At 40.8% G+C, this 16,409-nt stretch overlaps 1 protein-coding gene and 2 pseudogenes across 1 annotated transcript; all 3 read left to right on the forward strand.

Annotated features, from left to right (window-relative positions):
• The first annotated feature begins 1,576 nt into the window (after positions 1-1,576).
• Positions 1,577-4,854, forward strand: LOC146915647 (uncharacterized; annotated as a pseudogene).
• A 355-nt stretch (positions 4,855-5,209) lies between these two features.
• On the forward strand, positions 5,210-14,703 carry LOC146915648 (uncharacterized; annotated as a pseudogene).
• Positions 14,704-14,829: 126 nt separating this feature from the next.
• Positions 14,830-15,983, forward strand: LOC146915649 (uncharacterized). Its single transcript, XM_085721407.1, has 2 exons — positions 14,830-15,306; positions 15,351-15,983. Exons 1-2 carry the CDS (start codon positions 14,830-14,832, stop codon positions 15,981-15,983), a joined length of 1,110 nt encoding a protein of 369 aa, XP_085577533.1.
• Positions 15,984-16,409: the final 426 nt, after the last annotated feature.

Here is a 16,409-nt window from a genome sequence, read left to right on the forward strand (position 1 = left end):
TCGAGGCTTATTCCTCCTTGACAGGTTTATCTATAGCCAAGGGGACACCTTTCACGGGCCTGGAGCATCATCCTACTCCTTTGGTTATTGCCCGTGATCTCCATCTCAAGACTTCCGATGTTTCCAAGAATCTTGTCACTAAGGTTCACATCAGAGGATTCACTTCGAAATATCTGCTTGAGAAAGCCAATCTCAAAACTACCTGTCAGGACACTCTTGAGGCTATTCTTGCACTACTCATCTATGGGCTTATCCTTTTTCCGAATCTTGACAACTTCGTGGACATGAATGCTATTGTGATCTTCCGCTCCAAGAATCCAGTTCCTACTTTGCTGGCTGACACATACCATGCTATTCACGACCGATCTGTCAAGGGTCGTGGTTATATTCTTTGTTGTGTGCCTCTTCTATACAGGTGGTTTATTTCGCACCTTCCGAAGTCTTTCCATGCTAATCCAGAAAATTGGACTACCTCACAGCGAATTATGGCTCTCACTCCTAATGAGGTGGTTTGGCTCACTCCCTCCGCTAAGGTCAAAGAAATTACCATCGGTGGTGGGAAGTTTCTTAATGTACCTCTTCTTGGTACCCGTGGTGGAATCAACTATAACCCGGAGCTCGCCTTGCGACAATTTGGTTTCCCGATGAAAGAGAAGCCCATCTATCTTGCTACATCTCCTTATTTCTTCCATTACTCCAATGCTCCTACAGGAATAAGAGAAGATTTCATAGAGGCTTGGTCCAAGATTCGGAAGAAAGATTTGAAGCATATGGGTGTGAGATCCGGTATTGCTCATGAGGCCTATACCCAATGGGTAATAAACCAGGCTGAGAAGATTGGCATGCCTTATCCCGCCATGAGATATGTGTCCGCATCTACTCCATCCATGCCTTTGCCTCTACCTCTGCCTACTCAAGAGATGTATCAGGAGCATCTAGCTATGGAGAGCCGAGAGAAGCATCAGTGGAAGGCCAGATACTATGATGCTGAGAATCTGATTATGACTTTGGATGGAAAAGATGAGCAAAAGACTCAGGAGGTTTTGATGTTGAAGAGGGAGTTGGCTAAGGCTAAAAAAGAAATTGATGAAAAAGATGAGTTGCTTATGAGGGATTCCAAGAGGGCTAGAGGTGCCCGTGACTTCTATGCCCGATACTGCAGCTACGAGTCTGAGTCTGAGCCTGAGGATGATCCTTCTACTTCCTATGCTTGAGGATTCCTGTTGTTTACATTTCAAAGTTTATCCCTTGGCTTGGCATTTCAAAGGGAATCATCCTGTAAAACTATATGTTGGTTGTTGTTTTACCCATTTATGTTAATTATTGCGTAGTAATGTTTACAAAAGTCCTAATTTGTCTAAAAAACCCTTCGATGACACAAAAAAGAGTCTTTTTTTTGCATATGCATCTGTACATATCATGCATCATACATTGGTCACCAAAAAAAAAAAACACAAAACTTCCCTTGTGCTCATTACCTCCTGGTTCTTCTGTCGCAGTCTGAAAGGTGGCTCGTGCTCGTAAGGTTTACCAACCGACCAGAGTTCATCAAACCAGATCATATAGAAGGAGACACATGGCTAATTTCGAAGAAGAGAATGCTCAGCTCCGCGCCGAATTGGCTGCTATGAAAGAAGACTTGGCCAAAGCTCAGGACATTATGTCTACCCTGATGGCTGCACAAAAACAACCAGCCACGTCCATTCCGGCTACTACTGAAATGATTCCATCCATCCCATTGTCCACGGCAGCTTCTGATGCTCGTTTCGTCATGCCCAATGGGCGCCCTTATGGACTCTCAGCTTTCTATGCTCCCAACACTGCAGCCGGTATTTCTGGTATTGCCAATCAATGACAGATTCCTGCAACAACTTTTGCTTCTGCGGATACCTCTGTGCCTCAAGTGACTACTGTTGTTACCGATCCTGTTGTGCACACTGTGCGTGAGGTAATCAATATTGACACTCCGCGAGACAGGACCCTGTAGTGGCGGCTACGAGAGAACAGTTACGAGAGCTAGCTGGAGAGCTCCGTGAGGTCAAAGCTAACCGTGGGAATAGTGTTTCTTCTATGGCCTGTGATCTATGCCTGGTATCCCAGTTTGAGGTTCCTAAGAAGTTCAAAGTACCAGATTTCGACAAATACAATGGGCTTTCTTGTCCACATAGCCACGTCATTCGGTACGTCCGGAAGATGGCCAACTATGCAGATAATGATGCACTGATGATCCACTGCTTCCAGGACAGTCTGACGGAAGATGCGGCAGACTGGTACACTAGCTTGAGCAAAGATAATATCCATACTTTTGAGGAGCTCGCTGCTGCTTTCGAAAATCACTATGGGTTTAACACCCGCTTAAAGCCGAATAGGGATTCTCTTAAGTCTTTGGAAAATAGACGAAACTTTCCGTGAATATGCTCAGAGATGGAGAGGGGCAGCTGCCCGTATTTCTCCTTCGCTCGATGAGGAAAAACTGACACAAACATTTCTGAAAACTTTGAAGAAGGAATATGTTGAAAGAATGATAGTCTCTGCACCAAATAACTTATCCGATATGGTTACCATGAGGACTCGTCTAGAGGATGCTGTCAGAGAAGGCATCATTATTCTCGAAAAAGGTGAATCCTCAGCTAGTGCGCCAAAGAAGTATGGTAACGGCCACCATAAGATGAAGGAATCCGAGGTAGGGATGGTGTCCGGTAATCAGTCTACAACTGCTATCGCTCCTATTACTACTACTCAGTTATCTCTACCCTACCAATACATGCAGTACTCTCAACATCCTTTCTTCCCACCATTCTACCAGCAATATCCTCTGCCACCGGGTCGACCACCAGCGCCCGTCAATGCCATTGCTCAGCAAGTACAACAACAGCCTCCTGTTCAACAGCAACAGCCGCAACAGGGCCCTCGGCCCAAGCCTTATTTTCCACCAATACCAATGCGGTACACTGATCTGCTCCCAACCCTACTTGCTAAAGGACATTGCGCCACCAGACCAGGTAAGCCTCCACCCACGCCATTGCCTCCTAGGTTCCGACAGGATCTCCAATGTGAATTCCATCAGGGCGCTCAAGGCCACGATGTTGAAGGGTGATATGCTTTGAAGTACGTTGTAAAGGATCTAATAGACAGAGGACAGTTGACTTTTGAAAATAGTGTTCCGTACGTTCTTGACAATCCACTTCCAAACCATGCAGCTGTTAACATGATTGAGTCTTTCGAAGGAGTCTGTGCTTTTGATAAAATTGAAACATCTCGGGTTCCTCGAGAAGCTCCCGCTTTAGATGTCCGTAATGTTGCTACTCCTTTGGTGCCGCTACATGTCAAACTCTGCCAAGCTTCCTTGTTTAATCATGATCACGCTTCCTGTTCAGAGTGTCTCCAGAATCCTATGGGTTGTTGTACAGTGCAGGGTGACATACAGAGCCTAATGGACAACAAACACTTGGTTGCCAGCGTCGTTTGCATGATTGTGCCAGTGTTTCATGATTTCCCCGCCAAGAGTGTACCTCAGACAAGGAATGTCGAACCCTTGGTGATCAGACTATCTGGCCCGGTACCTTATGCCTCTACCAAAGCCATCCCTTACAAATATGACGCAACTATGATTGAGAATGGAATAGAAGTGCCTCTGGTATCTCCAGCTGCTGTTAGTAACATTGCTGAAGAAACTACAACTCTGAGGAGTGGAAGGGTCAGTTGGCCCTTGTTCCAAAAGAAGATTGTTACACCTGCTGCCGCAGTAATTCCACCAGTTGCTCCTCCTGTTGGCAAAGGTGAGAGCCCATCAGGCAGTCTTTTGAAGAATCCAATCTGGATGAGATTTTGAGGCTTATTAAAAAGAGCGATTACAAGATCGTAGACCAGCTACTACAAACTCCATCAAAAATATCCATCTTGTCTTTGCTCCTGAGCTTAGAAGCCCACAGGAAAGTGTTGATGAAAGTGATGGAACAGTCCTATGTTGATCATGAGGTCTCCGTGGATCAGTTCGATGGAATAGTGGGTAACATTACGGCTTGTAATAACTTGTGGTTTGGTGACGATGAGCTCCCCGAAGCAGGGAAATACCACAACTTGGCTTTACATATCTCAGTGCATTGTAAGTCTGACATGATATCCAATGTGTTGGTGGACACTGGATCATCCTTAAACATAATGCCTAAGTCTACACTGAGAAAGTTGAGCCATCACGGGATTTCTTTGAGGGAAAGCAGTTATTTGGTTAAGGCTTTTGACGGATCTCGTAAGAATGTTCTTGGAGAAGTAGATCTGCCAATTACCATTGGTCCGAAGACGTTCCAGGTCACTTTCCAAATCATGGACATCAACGCATCTTACAGTTGCCTCCTCGGAAGGCCGTGGATTCACGATGCTGGGGCAGTAACTTCCACTTTGCATCAAAAGCTCAAGTTTGTGAGGAATGGTAAGCTTGTCACTGTACGCGGTGAAGAAGCATATCTGGTTAGCCAAGTGTCATCTTTCTCTTGTGTTGAAGCAGGGTCCGCTGAAGGGACGTCATTTCAGGGCTTGACTATTGAAGGTGCGGAGCCTCAGAGAGCTAGTGCTATTATGGCCTCATTGAAAGACGCCCAGAAAGCTGTTCAAGAAGGGCAAGCTGCTGGCTGGGGCAAAGTGATACAGATTCTGGAGAACAAGCGCAAAGAGGGCCTTGGCTTCTCCCCGACCTCAGGCGTTTCAACAGGAACCTTCTATAGTGCTGGGTTTATCAACGTTATTGCTGAAGACGCTGCTGAAAGTAGTTATGTACCTGCATTTGTTGTACCAGGAGGCACTGTGAGAAATTGGGAGGCCATTGGCATTCCTTTAGTCATGCATTCCTCCATGTAATGTGTCTTGTTGCTCATGCTTTTCTTTGTTTTCAAAATAACAATCCTTTCGCTCTGCTCGAGGCGAAAGTGATGTCTTTGTAAGGGCATGTTTGTTTCGGCATTGCCGTTAGCAAAAAAAATTGTCGTTTCTTCCGCGACTCTTTGATTTTTTTTTACTTTTTAGTGCCTTTTTCTTGGAAATAATGGTAATGCCAGAAAGAACCAAAACATCTTTTATTTTCTTATTAATTTCAAAAATCTGCATGAAAAACCTCTTTCTAAAATCATCCCAATCATATTATGCAGATTGAACCATAATAAACCCGTTGAACACAGTGGTCCTACGCTTCTTCCAAATTTTGAATTCCCTGTATATGAAGCTGAAGATGAGGAAGGTGATGAAGAGATACCATATGAGATCACTCGACTGCTTGAGCAAGAAAGAAGAACCATTCAACCTCACCAGGAAGAAATTGAGCTCGTCAATCTGGGCACTGAAGAGAGTAATCGAGAGATCAAAATCGGTGCTGCACTTGAGCCAGAAGTGAAAAAGAAGATTACTCAACTTCTCCGTGATTATCCAGATGTCTTCGCATGGTCCTACGAAGACATGCCAGGTCTAGATCCCAAGATTGTGGAGCATCGGATACCGACAAGACCCGAATGCTTTCCTGTCAAGCAGAAATTGAGAAGGTCTCGTCCAGACATGGCCCTTAAGATCAAGGCTGAGGTGCAAAAGCAAATTGATGCGGGTTTCCTTATGACAGCTGAATATCCTGAGTGGATTGCCAATATCGTACCGGTGCCAAAGAAAGACGGGAAAGTTCGGATGTGTGTTGACTACAGATATTTGAATAAAGCCAGTCCGAAAGATAACTTCCCGTTGCCTCATATTGATGTGCTCGTTGACAGTACTGCTCAATCCAAAGTGTTCTTCTTTATGGATGGTTTCTCCGGCTATAACCAGATACGGATGTCGCCTGAAGATAGAGAAAAGATGTCCTTCATCACTCCATGGGGAACATTCTGTTATAAAGTAACGCTGTTCGGCTTGATAAATGCCGGTGCTACCTATCAAAGGGGTATGACCACTTTGTTTCATGATATGATTCACAAAGAGATTGAAGTATATGTAGATGATATGATTGTGAAATCAAGTGATGAAGAGCAGCATGTTGTATATTTGGAAAAGATGTTTGAAAGGTTGAGAAAGTATAAGCTGCGGTTGAATCCCAACAAATGTACATTCGGCGTAAGATCTGGAAAGCTGTTAGGTTTCATTGTCAGCCAAAGAGGCATCGAAGTTGATCCTGACAAAGTCCGAGCCATCAGAGAGATGCCGGCCCCTCAAACTGAAAAGCAGTTCAGAGGCTTCCTCGGACGCCTGAATTGCATATCTAGATTCATATCTCACATGACTGCTACCTGTGGGCCAATTTTAAAATTGCTCAGAAAGAATCAGCCCGTTGTATGGAATGATGAATGCCAGGAAGCTTTTGATAGCATTAAAGAATACCTGTTAAAACCTCCTATCCTCGTCCCTCCAGTGGAAGGAAGGCCCTTGATTATGTACTTGTCAGTATTGGATGAATCCATGGGATGCGTCCTCGGTCAACAAGACGAGACTGGAAAGAAAGAACATGATATCCACTATCTGAGCAAGAAATTTACCAACTGTGAGACTCGATATACAATGCTTGAAAAGACGTGTTGCGCCCTAGTTTGGGCTGCCAAACGCCTACGTCATCATATGGTGAATCATACAACTTGGTTGATATCCCGAATGGATCCAGTTAAGTACATCTTCGAAAAGCCTGCTGTTACTGGAAAGATTGCGCGTTGGCAGATGTTGTTGTCTGAATATGATATTGTGTATAAACTCAAAAGGCGGTCGAAGGAAGCATCCTCGCTGAACACCTTGCTTGTCAACCTTTGGATGAGTACCAGCCGATCAGGTTTGAATTCCCTGATGAAGAGATTATGTATCTGAAAGCAAAGGACTGCGAGGAACCACTGATTGGTGAAGGGCCAGATCCCAATAGCAAATGGGGGTTGGTATTTGATGGTGCTGTCAATGCTTATGGTAAAGGGATTGGGGCCATTATTGTAACCCCGCAGGGGCATCACATTCCTTTCACTGCTCGAATAACTTTTGAATGCACAAACAACATGGCTGAGTATGAAGCATGCATCTTGGGAATTGAAGAAGCAATTGACATGAGGATCAAGCATCTTGACGTCTATGAGGATCAAGCATCTTGTCATCAATCAGATAAAAGGTGAATGGGAGACCCATCATGAGAAGCTGATTCTTTACCGTGACTATGAAAGACGTCTGTTGACATACTTTACAAAGGTTGAGCTACACCATATCCCTCGGGATGAGAACCAGATGGCTGATGCCCTTACTATGGTATCTTCCATGTTTCATGTGAATCACTGGAATGATGTGCCCACAATCAAGGTGCAACGTCTTGATAGACCTGCCCATGTGTTTACTATTGAGGAAGTGCCTAGTCAGGCTGATGAAGATGTGAATGATGGAAAGCCTTGGTACTACGACATCAAACGGTTCTTGCAGAATCACGAATATCCACCTGGGGCTTCCAACAAAGATAAAAGGACCCTGAGAAGATTGGCTAGTAGATTCCTTCTGGACGGAGAAATCCTATATAAAAGGAACTATGACATGGTCCTGTTGAGATGCATTGATAAACAAGAAGCTGAGAAATTGATGCATGACGTACATGACGGTACCTTCGGAACCCATGCTACAGGCCACACTATGTCAAGAAAACTGTTAAGAGCCGGCTATTACTGGATGACTATGGAGCACGACTGCTACAAACATGCCAAGAGATGCCACAAATGTCAAATCTATGCTGACAAAATTCATGTGCCTCCACATGCTCTCAATGTTATTTCTTCTTCATGGCCTTTCTCTATGTGGGGCATTGACATGATCGGAAGAATCGAGCCAAAAACTTATAATGGACATCGTTTTATTCTGGTGGCAATTGACTACTTCACCAAGTGGGTTGAAGTTGCTTCCTATGCAAATGTAACCAAGCAAGTGGTAATGAAGTTTATCAAGAATAACATCATCTGCCGATACGGTGTTCCCAGAAAGATCATCACTGACAATGGTTCCAATCTGAACAATAGCATGATGCAAGCTTTATGTGAAGAATTCAAGATTGAACATCACAACTCTTCTCCTTATAGACCTCAGATGAATGGCGCAGTTGAGGCCGCGAATAAGAACATCAAGAAGATTGTTCAGAAAATGGTCACTACCTACAAAGACTGGCATGAGATGCTGCCATTTGCCCTGCATGGTTACCGTACCACGGTGCGTAGTTCAACCGGGGCAACTCCTTTTTCTATGGTATATGGTATGGAAGCAGTTCTCCCTCTGGAAGTGGAGATTCCATCTCTTCGTGTGATCATGGAAGCAAAATTAACTGAGGCTGAATGGTGTCAAAATCGCTATGATCAGTTGAATTTGATTGAAGAAAAACGCATGGATGCTATGGCTCATGGGCAGTTGTATCAAGTACGAATGAAGAGTGCCTTTGACAAGAAAGTCCGACCTCGTGAGTTCAAGGAAGGCGAACTTGTATTGAAAAGAAGGGTAAGCCAGCAACCCGACCCAAGGGGCAAGTGGACACCTAACTATGAAGGTCCTTATGTTGTCAAGAAGGCTTTCTCTGGTGGTGCTTTGATCCTTACACACATGGATGGTGTTGAGCTTTCGAATCCTGTAAATGCCGATATAGTCAAGAAATACTTTGTCTAAAAAATGAAAAGAACAGCGTGGTGGGTCGAAAACCCGAAAGGGCAGCCTAGGCAAAAATGCGCTTCCCGGTGGATCAAAAACCCGAAAGGGCGATCCAGGCAAAAGTTAGGGACCAAAAAATAATGAAAATGAAATAAGCTCGCTGAGATTGTACGCAACTCAGGCAAAAATGAGTGTCTCGATGAACCGAAAACCCGAAAGGGCGGTTCATGCAAAAACGAGATTGAAAATGAAGAGACAAGTAACTATATCTGGCAAGTCACCATCACCCGTTGGGGCATTTGCAACTGTCAACGATTGTCTTCATCAGAGGCTTCTGTACCGGTGAATTCAAAATTTCCATGAAATGTAGGGGTCATCGTGTTCAATGTACCACCAACCAATAAAATTACCATGTTCCAAGCCTTGTAAATCCGTGGAGTTATGCCCTTGGCTGACTTTCACTCTTCCACATCAATTTGAACCTGGGCTTTTGTTTGAAATTCTACTTTCCTTCTATTTCCAATGATATGTACAAAATATTTTCTTTCTATTTGATAATGTCAATGTCTGAAACGAACATTTTTGAAAATTGAAAAATCCTTTTCCTGTCTATTTTGAAAACAAACCTGAGCAACAGGGTACATTCAAGTGAAACATGCATGAACAAATGGGTGTCAATGTCCATTTCAATGCATGTTACCAGCAGGTTGTTCCCCAGGATGATATGTGGTCAATGGCAAGAATGAAAAAACAGAATGAGAACGAAAAATGAAAATAAAAAGCTCGCTAAGTCGAAAACCCGAAAGGGCGGCTTAGGCAAAAATGGGGCAATGAAGAGAATGTGTTCCCGGTGAATCAAAAACCCAAAAGGGCGGTTCAGGCAAAAATGGGATTGAGAAGTGAAAAAATGAAAAAACAGAATGAAAGAATGAAAAATGAAAAATGGAAGATGATATGAAAAGCATTGACCACAGATGCGAACATCCAATGTTTACCCAGCACTGACGCGCCTAGCAATGGCGACCTGTATCAAAGAATCTCCCAAGGTTCCCTTTTCAGCAAAATTTGCATATATGATGCGATATGTTGCCCTCAACCAGGGTTTCGATACGGTTCTCAAACGTCGATTTCTCCAAAGAGGATTTCCAGGTGTATATGTTATAGCACGAGCCACTACGTGCCCAATCTTCCAATATCTTGTCCGTCTCTGTGGAACTATCCTGCCAAATTGCAAACAATCATGCATCTCCAAGCATCCATACATGCACAATCATGCATTCTATGTGCTCATGCATTTGTAAAATTGTTATACCATACATACATGTTGCATTTTCAATCTCAATTACCAACTCAATTCAATGTCTATGTAAAAACCCCTGAAAAATTTCTATGAGCCAACGTTACTTTGCCAGATTTCTACCTGCAAGATTGAGGTCTGTGCTAAAATCTCAGTGAAAGTTTATTATTTTTTGGGCCAACGATAATGGTCATGGCTATCTTCAAATCAAGTCAATGTCGATCTACTCTCAATTTGCATCTTGTTAAATCAAACTCCCAATGTATCTTGCTATGTGCCTATGTTTCCGGTCAAGCAGCAAGTTCGATCCAAAGAACAACTTGTACCTGCCTATCTGTTTGTGTTTTCGATCGAGTAGCAAGTTCGATCCAAAGAACAGCTTGTACCTGTCTATATACCTATGTTTCCGGTCCAGCAGCAAGTTCGATCCAAAGAACAGTTTGTACCCGTCTGGTGTTTTGTAATCAGTCAAGTAGCAAGTTCGATCCAAAGAACAGGTTGTACCTGCCTATCCGTTTGTGTTTTCGATCAAGTAGCAAGTTCGATCCAAATGACAGCTTGTATCGGCCTATGTGTCTGTGTTCCCAATCAAGTAGCAAGTTCGATCCAAAGAACAACTTGTACGTGTCTTTTATTTGTATTCTCGGTCAAGTGGCTAGTTCGATCCAAAGATCAGCTTGTACCTGCCTGTTTGTTGCCCGTTCTGTCTACCTTGATGTCTGTCAATCCCCTGGTGGTGTGACATAGCTTGTAGACTCCGATTTTGCTTGTCTTACATTCATAATTGAAATGTTGCATGACATTCATTGTTAAAAATGTGAAAGCATATTTTTATGTCCAAAAATAACGTCATGTCTGATATTTAAGTATCTTCGTCCCGTCAAACAAAGACTTCGTCTCGTGATTATCCGGACAAAGAAACTTAAATAGGGGCAGCTATTATACCCTAATTTTGGACCTATAAATATTAGCTCAAAATGTTTTTATCTCTGATATGTGTCTTTGACCTTTGAGAGATTACCAATTTGCTACCGTTTACCTTGATATTTTACTCTGTTGTATCTGCATATTTCTACTGTCTGTGTTTGAAAGTATTTTCAATTGTGATTTTGTCTATGTTTTTCTGCATTTGAAACCATCCAAAGGGTTTTTTCTTGCATTCCAAGTTATTTGAAATTGCCTCTGAGTAATTGCATATTTTTTCCACATTTTATTTCAATGTTATTTGCAAAAATCATGAAAAAGGGTATTTTAGTCATTTCCTGCATTCAAACTCATTTTAGTCCCTGTAAATTGTCTCTGTGTCTTTCCAGTTAGTTTACATAAATCTTGTTTTAATTCCATGTTAAAATACCATTCAAAAATCGCATTTGAGTCATTTTGGGTCAATTTAGTCCCTAGGGGCATTTTGGTCATTTCACCCAAAATTTTGACAGAGAGGTATTTTAAAATACCTCATTTTGTAATTGTTTCATTTTAGTCCTTTTGTTGATTTTATTTCTTTGGTTTCACTTTACGTTTATTACAAATTACTTTGTTAAAACCAATTTTATTAATTTTTTGCATTTTAGACCTCAGGTTTTAATAATTGCATTTTTAAGCCCTTTTCTTCATTTGCAGATTAGTCCTTCAATTTTCTTATTTTGCAGAAAGGTCCTCAAGTCCAATAAATCCAAAGCCGAGTCACTCAAGTCCAGGGATAGGTGGCGCACTCCTATTGGCTCAAAAAATCACAGTTGTCCTATAAATACCGTCCATCTCATCACATGTGTCAGAGGGAGAACCCATTAGTCACATGCCACATCACAAACTCTTTCCATTTTCTCTCTCCATTCGGTTAAGATCAAAACCCAGAGAAACACCAAGAACGTGAAGAACAATCCAAAACCCTAACATTCCAGAATGCAAATTCAAGATCAAATGCAACGAATTCGTGATGATTCTCAGTGATTCATTGAAGAATCTTCATCATCGAATCATCTTCTCTGCAATTCAAGTGTGAATCCACCACTGTTAGTGGCGAACTCAAGCACGATCACAGAAAATAATCAGAGAAGAAGAAGGAGAAGAGGGATCGAAGGTGAAAGATCTAACTAGAGAAGAAGAAGAGGAGGAATCACCGATTTATTTTCGGTTCAAGCACTTACCAGAAGATTTTGAAGCTTTTCTAAGGATCTTTCGATTCAAATCTCCGATTAAAATCAGGTAATCACAAAGAACCTCTTTATTTTCATTTCAAAAGCTCAACGAAGGTTCGTGAGAACAAATAAACGGTGAATCGAAGCAGATAAACGAGACTCAGAACTTGTTCTTTCGAAAAACTTTGAAAAAGATTGAAAAGATTTGAAACCGAATTTCCAGATGTAGATCTACAACGTTTCACCGTTTATTTTCCAGTTTTGAGTTCATATTTGTGTTCATATTGAAAAAATAAGTGGATTAGGGTTTAGAATTAAGAAGATCGGAGTTGTTTGAGGTGGTGCCGGAAACTGGAAATCACGCCGGAGAGGATGAAGATTTCGGCGGACCTATGAAGATCCCGGCCGATCTTCATCTTCCCCGGCCATTTCTTTCCAAAAACCGGCGAAGGGGAGAACCGGTGAGAAGAGAGAAGTGAGAGCTTCTCTCACTAGAAAATGTTAGAGAGAGAAAGAGAGGAGAAAAGTGAGGAGACCGGTGTGGAGAGGCTTTGATAAACCTCTCCTTCGCCTCTCAACCGTTAGATCTAGGTTGGAGTGGATCTGGATCAATCCAATGGCTGAGAGTTTTCCCAGTGATCCAGATCCATTAGGTTTGGGCTTGGGCTTAGTCTTGTACTGGATCTCGTTGCCTTCTCTGTTTTCTTGCTATTTACACTCTGGATCTTGCTTTTTACACCTTCTGCATGTCAAAACTTTGCACAAAAATTCCAAATAAATTTCTGTGAATTCTTGATAATTTTCTTGGTGTTTGTATGATATTTTTGCATGATAAAATTTGATAAAAAAATATGTGTATTGATTCTTGTTACTTGTTTACTTTTTTGTTAATTTTTTGAGAAATTTTGCTATGTCTTTGACCATGATATCTTAATGCATGATATTGGTACTTGATATGTGATTTTGAGATGTGTTTACCACTGTTTTTGTGTTCACTCCACTGTTTTGGAATTGACTTGGTAGTTTCTTGTTTTACAAGTCATGTGAACTTTTTCTTTTAAGTGAAAATAAAATGTGCCTAAAATGAGTCATAATTTTTTTGGCTTGATATTGCTTTATGATTTTTATGTCATGGCTGAAAAAGAACCTTTGAAAATTGCTATGGTATGAAAATTATAGGTCATGTGCTTGTGTGAAATTTATGATCAATTTTAGGCATACATTGTCATTTGTTGTTAGTATTTTTTTGCCATTATTTAGTGTTATTTCACTTGCCAATAATCTCTACCGTATTATGCCATACGATACACTAACCATTTCATGCATTCTCTCATAGCATTTCATCTTCAATTGTGATAACTTTAGGTTTCTTGCACTTTAGATCTTCTTGCAAAATTTAGAATGTAAAATTAGGGCTTTGTAATTTTTTACTTCTATGTCTTTAAATTCTTGCAAGACTTTAGCTTGTACTTAGGGCCAATGTAACTCCAAAAAGAAATAGTGAAAATGCACCGACACAAGCACCGACACAATGCACACACGGTGTATGGATTTTTTGCCGCTTTACGACGTAGTTGTTTAGGAAACGTGAAGCTTAGAAAAATTCCTATTTTCAAGAAAACAAATAAGCATCACTCAAATTCTTTTCTAAAGAAACCTTGGGATCAAAATCCCTTTGTATTTCCTTTCCAATTTTCTAAATCAAAAATCCAAATGAATCTTAATCTCTACTTCGATTAATTCTTTTGCAAATAATTGAACCAACCTCACTATTTTCCAATCACAAGCCTTAAGGCCTCTTTTCTCTTCTTCAAACTTATATTTTTAAAAACGTAAAATCAATCATAACCCACCAAAAACAATTTTTGAGAATGAACTACGATTGGTTTTGATCCCTTAAAAGGGTACGTAGGTAAGGAGCCAATACTCCTCCAAATCAAATAAAACAAAAATCCAAACACATTCTTCTCCCTCCAATTCTTAATCTAGCAAACCTTTAGGTGTGAATAGCATTTTCAAATAAATAGCATTTAAAAGTAAAGCGTTAGATGTAGAAAGTAAAGACAGTTCCTATAAGATACTATAGTCGTTATGTGTGCCTAACACCTTCCTTTAACGAAAACAACTCCCGAACCTCGTTTCTCAAGGGTTTTCTCCTCATTTTGCCCTTCCCAAGAAAAAATGGAGGCATCAAAGGTTAAAAAGGTCCAAGCTTAATCAATGCTTAATACCCGAAAACCAAGATGAAACAGTCCCCACCATGGATTGGAGAAATGTTTAATTATCCATACTTTTTACAATGGTTTGTCATATGATACTAAAACCTCTGTTGATGCAGCTGCAAGTTTTGCTCTAATGAACAAGGATTTCAAAACAACTTATGCCCTGATTGAAGACATGGCTCTAAATCTCTTTCAGTGGACCGATGAGGAAGTCGTTGCAAATTCTTCGCCCTCCAAAAGGGGGGCATGTATGTACAAAGTCTCTAACTATGATCACCTTGCTGCTATGATTGATGTACTAACCCATAACTTTGAAAAACTGAATGTTAGTGCTATCACTTCTACTTCTACACCTCCTTCTTGTGAAACATGTGGTGAATGCAAACCAGGTAGTGTTGAACAACTAAATTTTATTCAAGAGCCTTCATAAAGAGTCGTTGAACAAGGGGTAAGTTTTAACCAAAGCCTTCATAAAAATCCCTTTGGTTAAAAAATAGCACCACCTAGTTATGCAAATATTCAAAGAGTCGTTCAAAAGTCTAATCTTGAATTTTTAATGGAAAATTATCTTTTTAATCAATCCGAACAGCTCCGAGAGCTTAAGGATCAAACTAGACTTTTGAACAACTCTCTTGCTACGCTTACATCAAAAGTAGATTCCATCTCCTCTTACAACAAAATCTTAGAAACTCAACTCTCCCAAGTTCTCCAAAAAGTTAGCCAACCTAAAACTAACAAAATGAATGTTGTTACACTTAGAAATGGTCGGCAACTAGAGGACCCCGTAAGAATGGCCAAGCCTAGTGAGGTTGATAGAGAGATTAGCGAACCACAAGGAGAGGAAACTAGGGTAAAGAGCGAGGAACCACAAGTCGTGGAAACTACACCACCCCCTTTTAAACCAAAAATTCCTTTCCCACAAAGGTTTGCTAAGTCTAAGCTAGATGAGCAATTTAAAAAGTTCATCGAAATGATGAATAAAATCTACATTGATGAGCCCTTCACCGAAGTTCTAACACAAATGCCCACCTATGCTAAATTTTTAAAAGAAATTCTTTCTAAAAAAGGAAAATTGAGGAGTGTGAGACAGTTAACCTTACAGAAGAGTGTAGTGCCATCATCCCAAATAAACTGCCACCTGAGCTTAAAGATCCAGGAAGTTTTTCCATACCTTGTGTAATAGGGTCCGAAATAGTGAAAAAAGCAAGGTGTGATTTAGGAGATAGTGTCAGTTTGATGCCTTTGTATCTTTATGAAAGGTTGGGAATAGGGGAACTTAAGTCAACAAGGATGACCCTACAATTAACAGACCGTTCCTTTAAGTACCCAGCTGGAATCATAGAGTATGAATCAGTTAAAGTAGGAGAGATGTATGTCCCTACTGATTTTGTTGTGATGGAGATGGAGGAAGACAACCAAGTACCAATTCTTTTGGGAAGACCCTTCCTTGCTACCGCAGGGGCCATAATTGATGTTAAGCATGGTAAGTTGGCATTTAATGTTGGTAAGGAAACTGTTGAATTTGAACTTGCTAAACTAATGAAAAATCCTTCCATCAAAGACTCTTGTTGCATGTTAGATATAATCAACTGTTTTGTGAAAGAATGCTCTTTAGCATCAACTACACATGATGGTTTGGAGGTATGCTTGGTGAATAATGCAGGTACAGAGCTAGAAGGAGATGCTGTAACGCCCGTTTCGATTATTTAAGTTGTCAAACTATTCCGCTGAGAAGTTTTAAATATTATGTTGTTGAACGTTTTGAAGGATAAATTATTATTTATTCCATTTATGATTTTTAAGAAATGTGACATTTCGTTTTATGATGAAAAACTCTGATTTTATTTATGGAAATTTTACGTTGGGAAAACGGGGTGTTACGATTGGTATCAGAGCAGGTTGGTCCGTCCGGCCAAGTAGATGAGTCGTTGTATCGTGTGACGGTAGAATACTGTCGTTGTGTTTTCTATTTAATGGTTATGTTTTATTATGTGATCATGTTTGACTGACTAACCTTAATGTGGTTTTTGTGTAATGTTTGAAGTTACCATTTTGTTTAAGATATTTAAGTAATAATTAAATTCATTTTCCTCTTGTGCTTTGAATTTCGAGGACGAAATTCTTTTAAGGGGGGTA

The sequence above is a fragment of the Medicago sativa genome, chromosome 6, assembly GCF_051527215.1.
Source record: "Medicago sativa cultivar Bolivia chromosome 6, Bolivia_mono, whole genome shotgun sequence".
NCBI classification, from domain to species: domain Eukaryota; kingdom Viridiplantae; phylum Streptophyta; class Magnoliopsida; order Fabales; family Fabaceae; genus Medicago; species Medicago sativa.

Bases quoted from the DNA above. Each gene is read 5' to 3' on its own strand.
- LOC146915649 (XM_085721407.1), top strand. From the start codon at position 14,830: ATGGAAAATTATCTTTTTAATCAATCCGAACAGCTCCGAGAGCTTAAG. The intron at 15,307-15,350 runs GCTAAATTTTTA...AGGAAAATTGAG, and splicing joins TAACACAAATGCCCACCTAT to GAGTGTGAGACAGTTAACCT.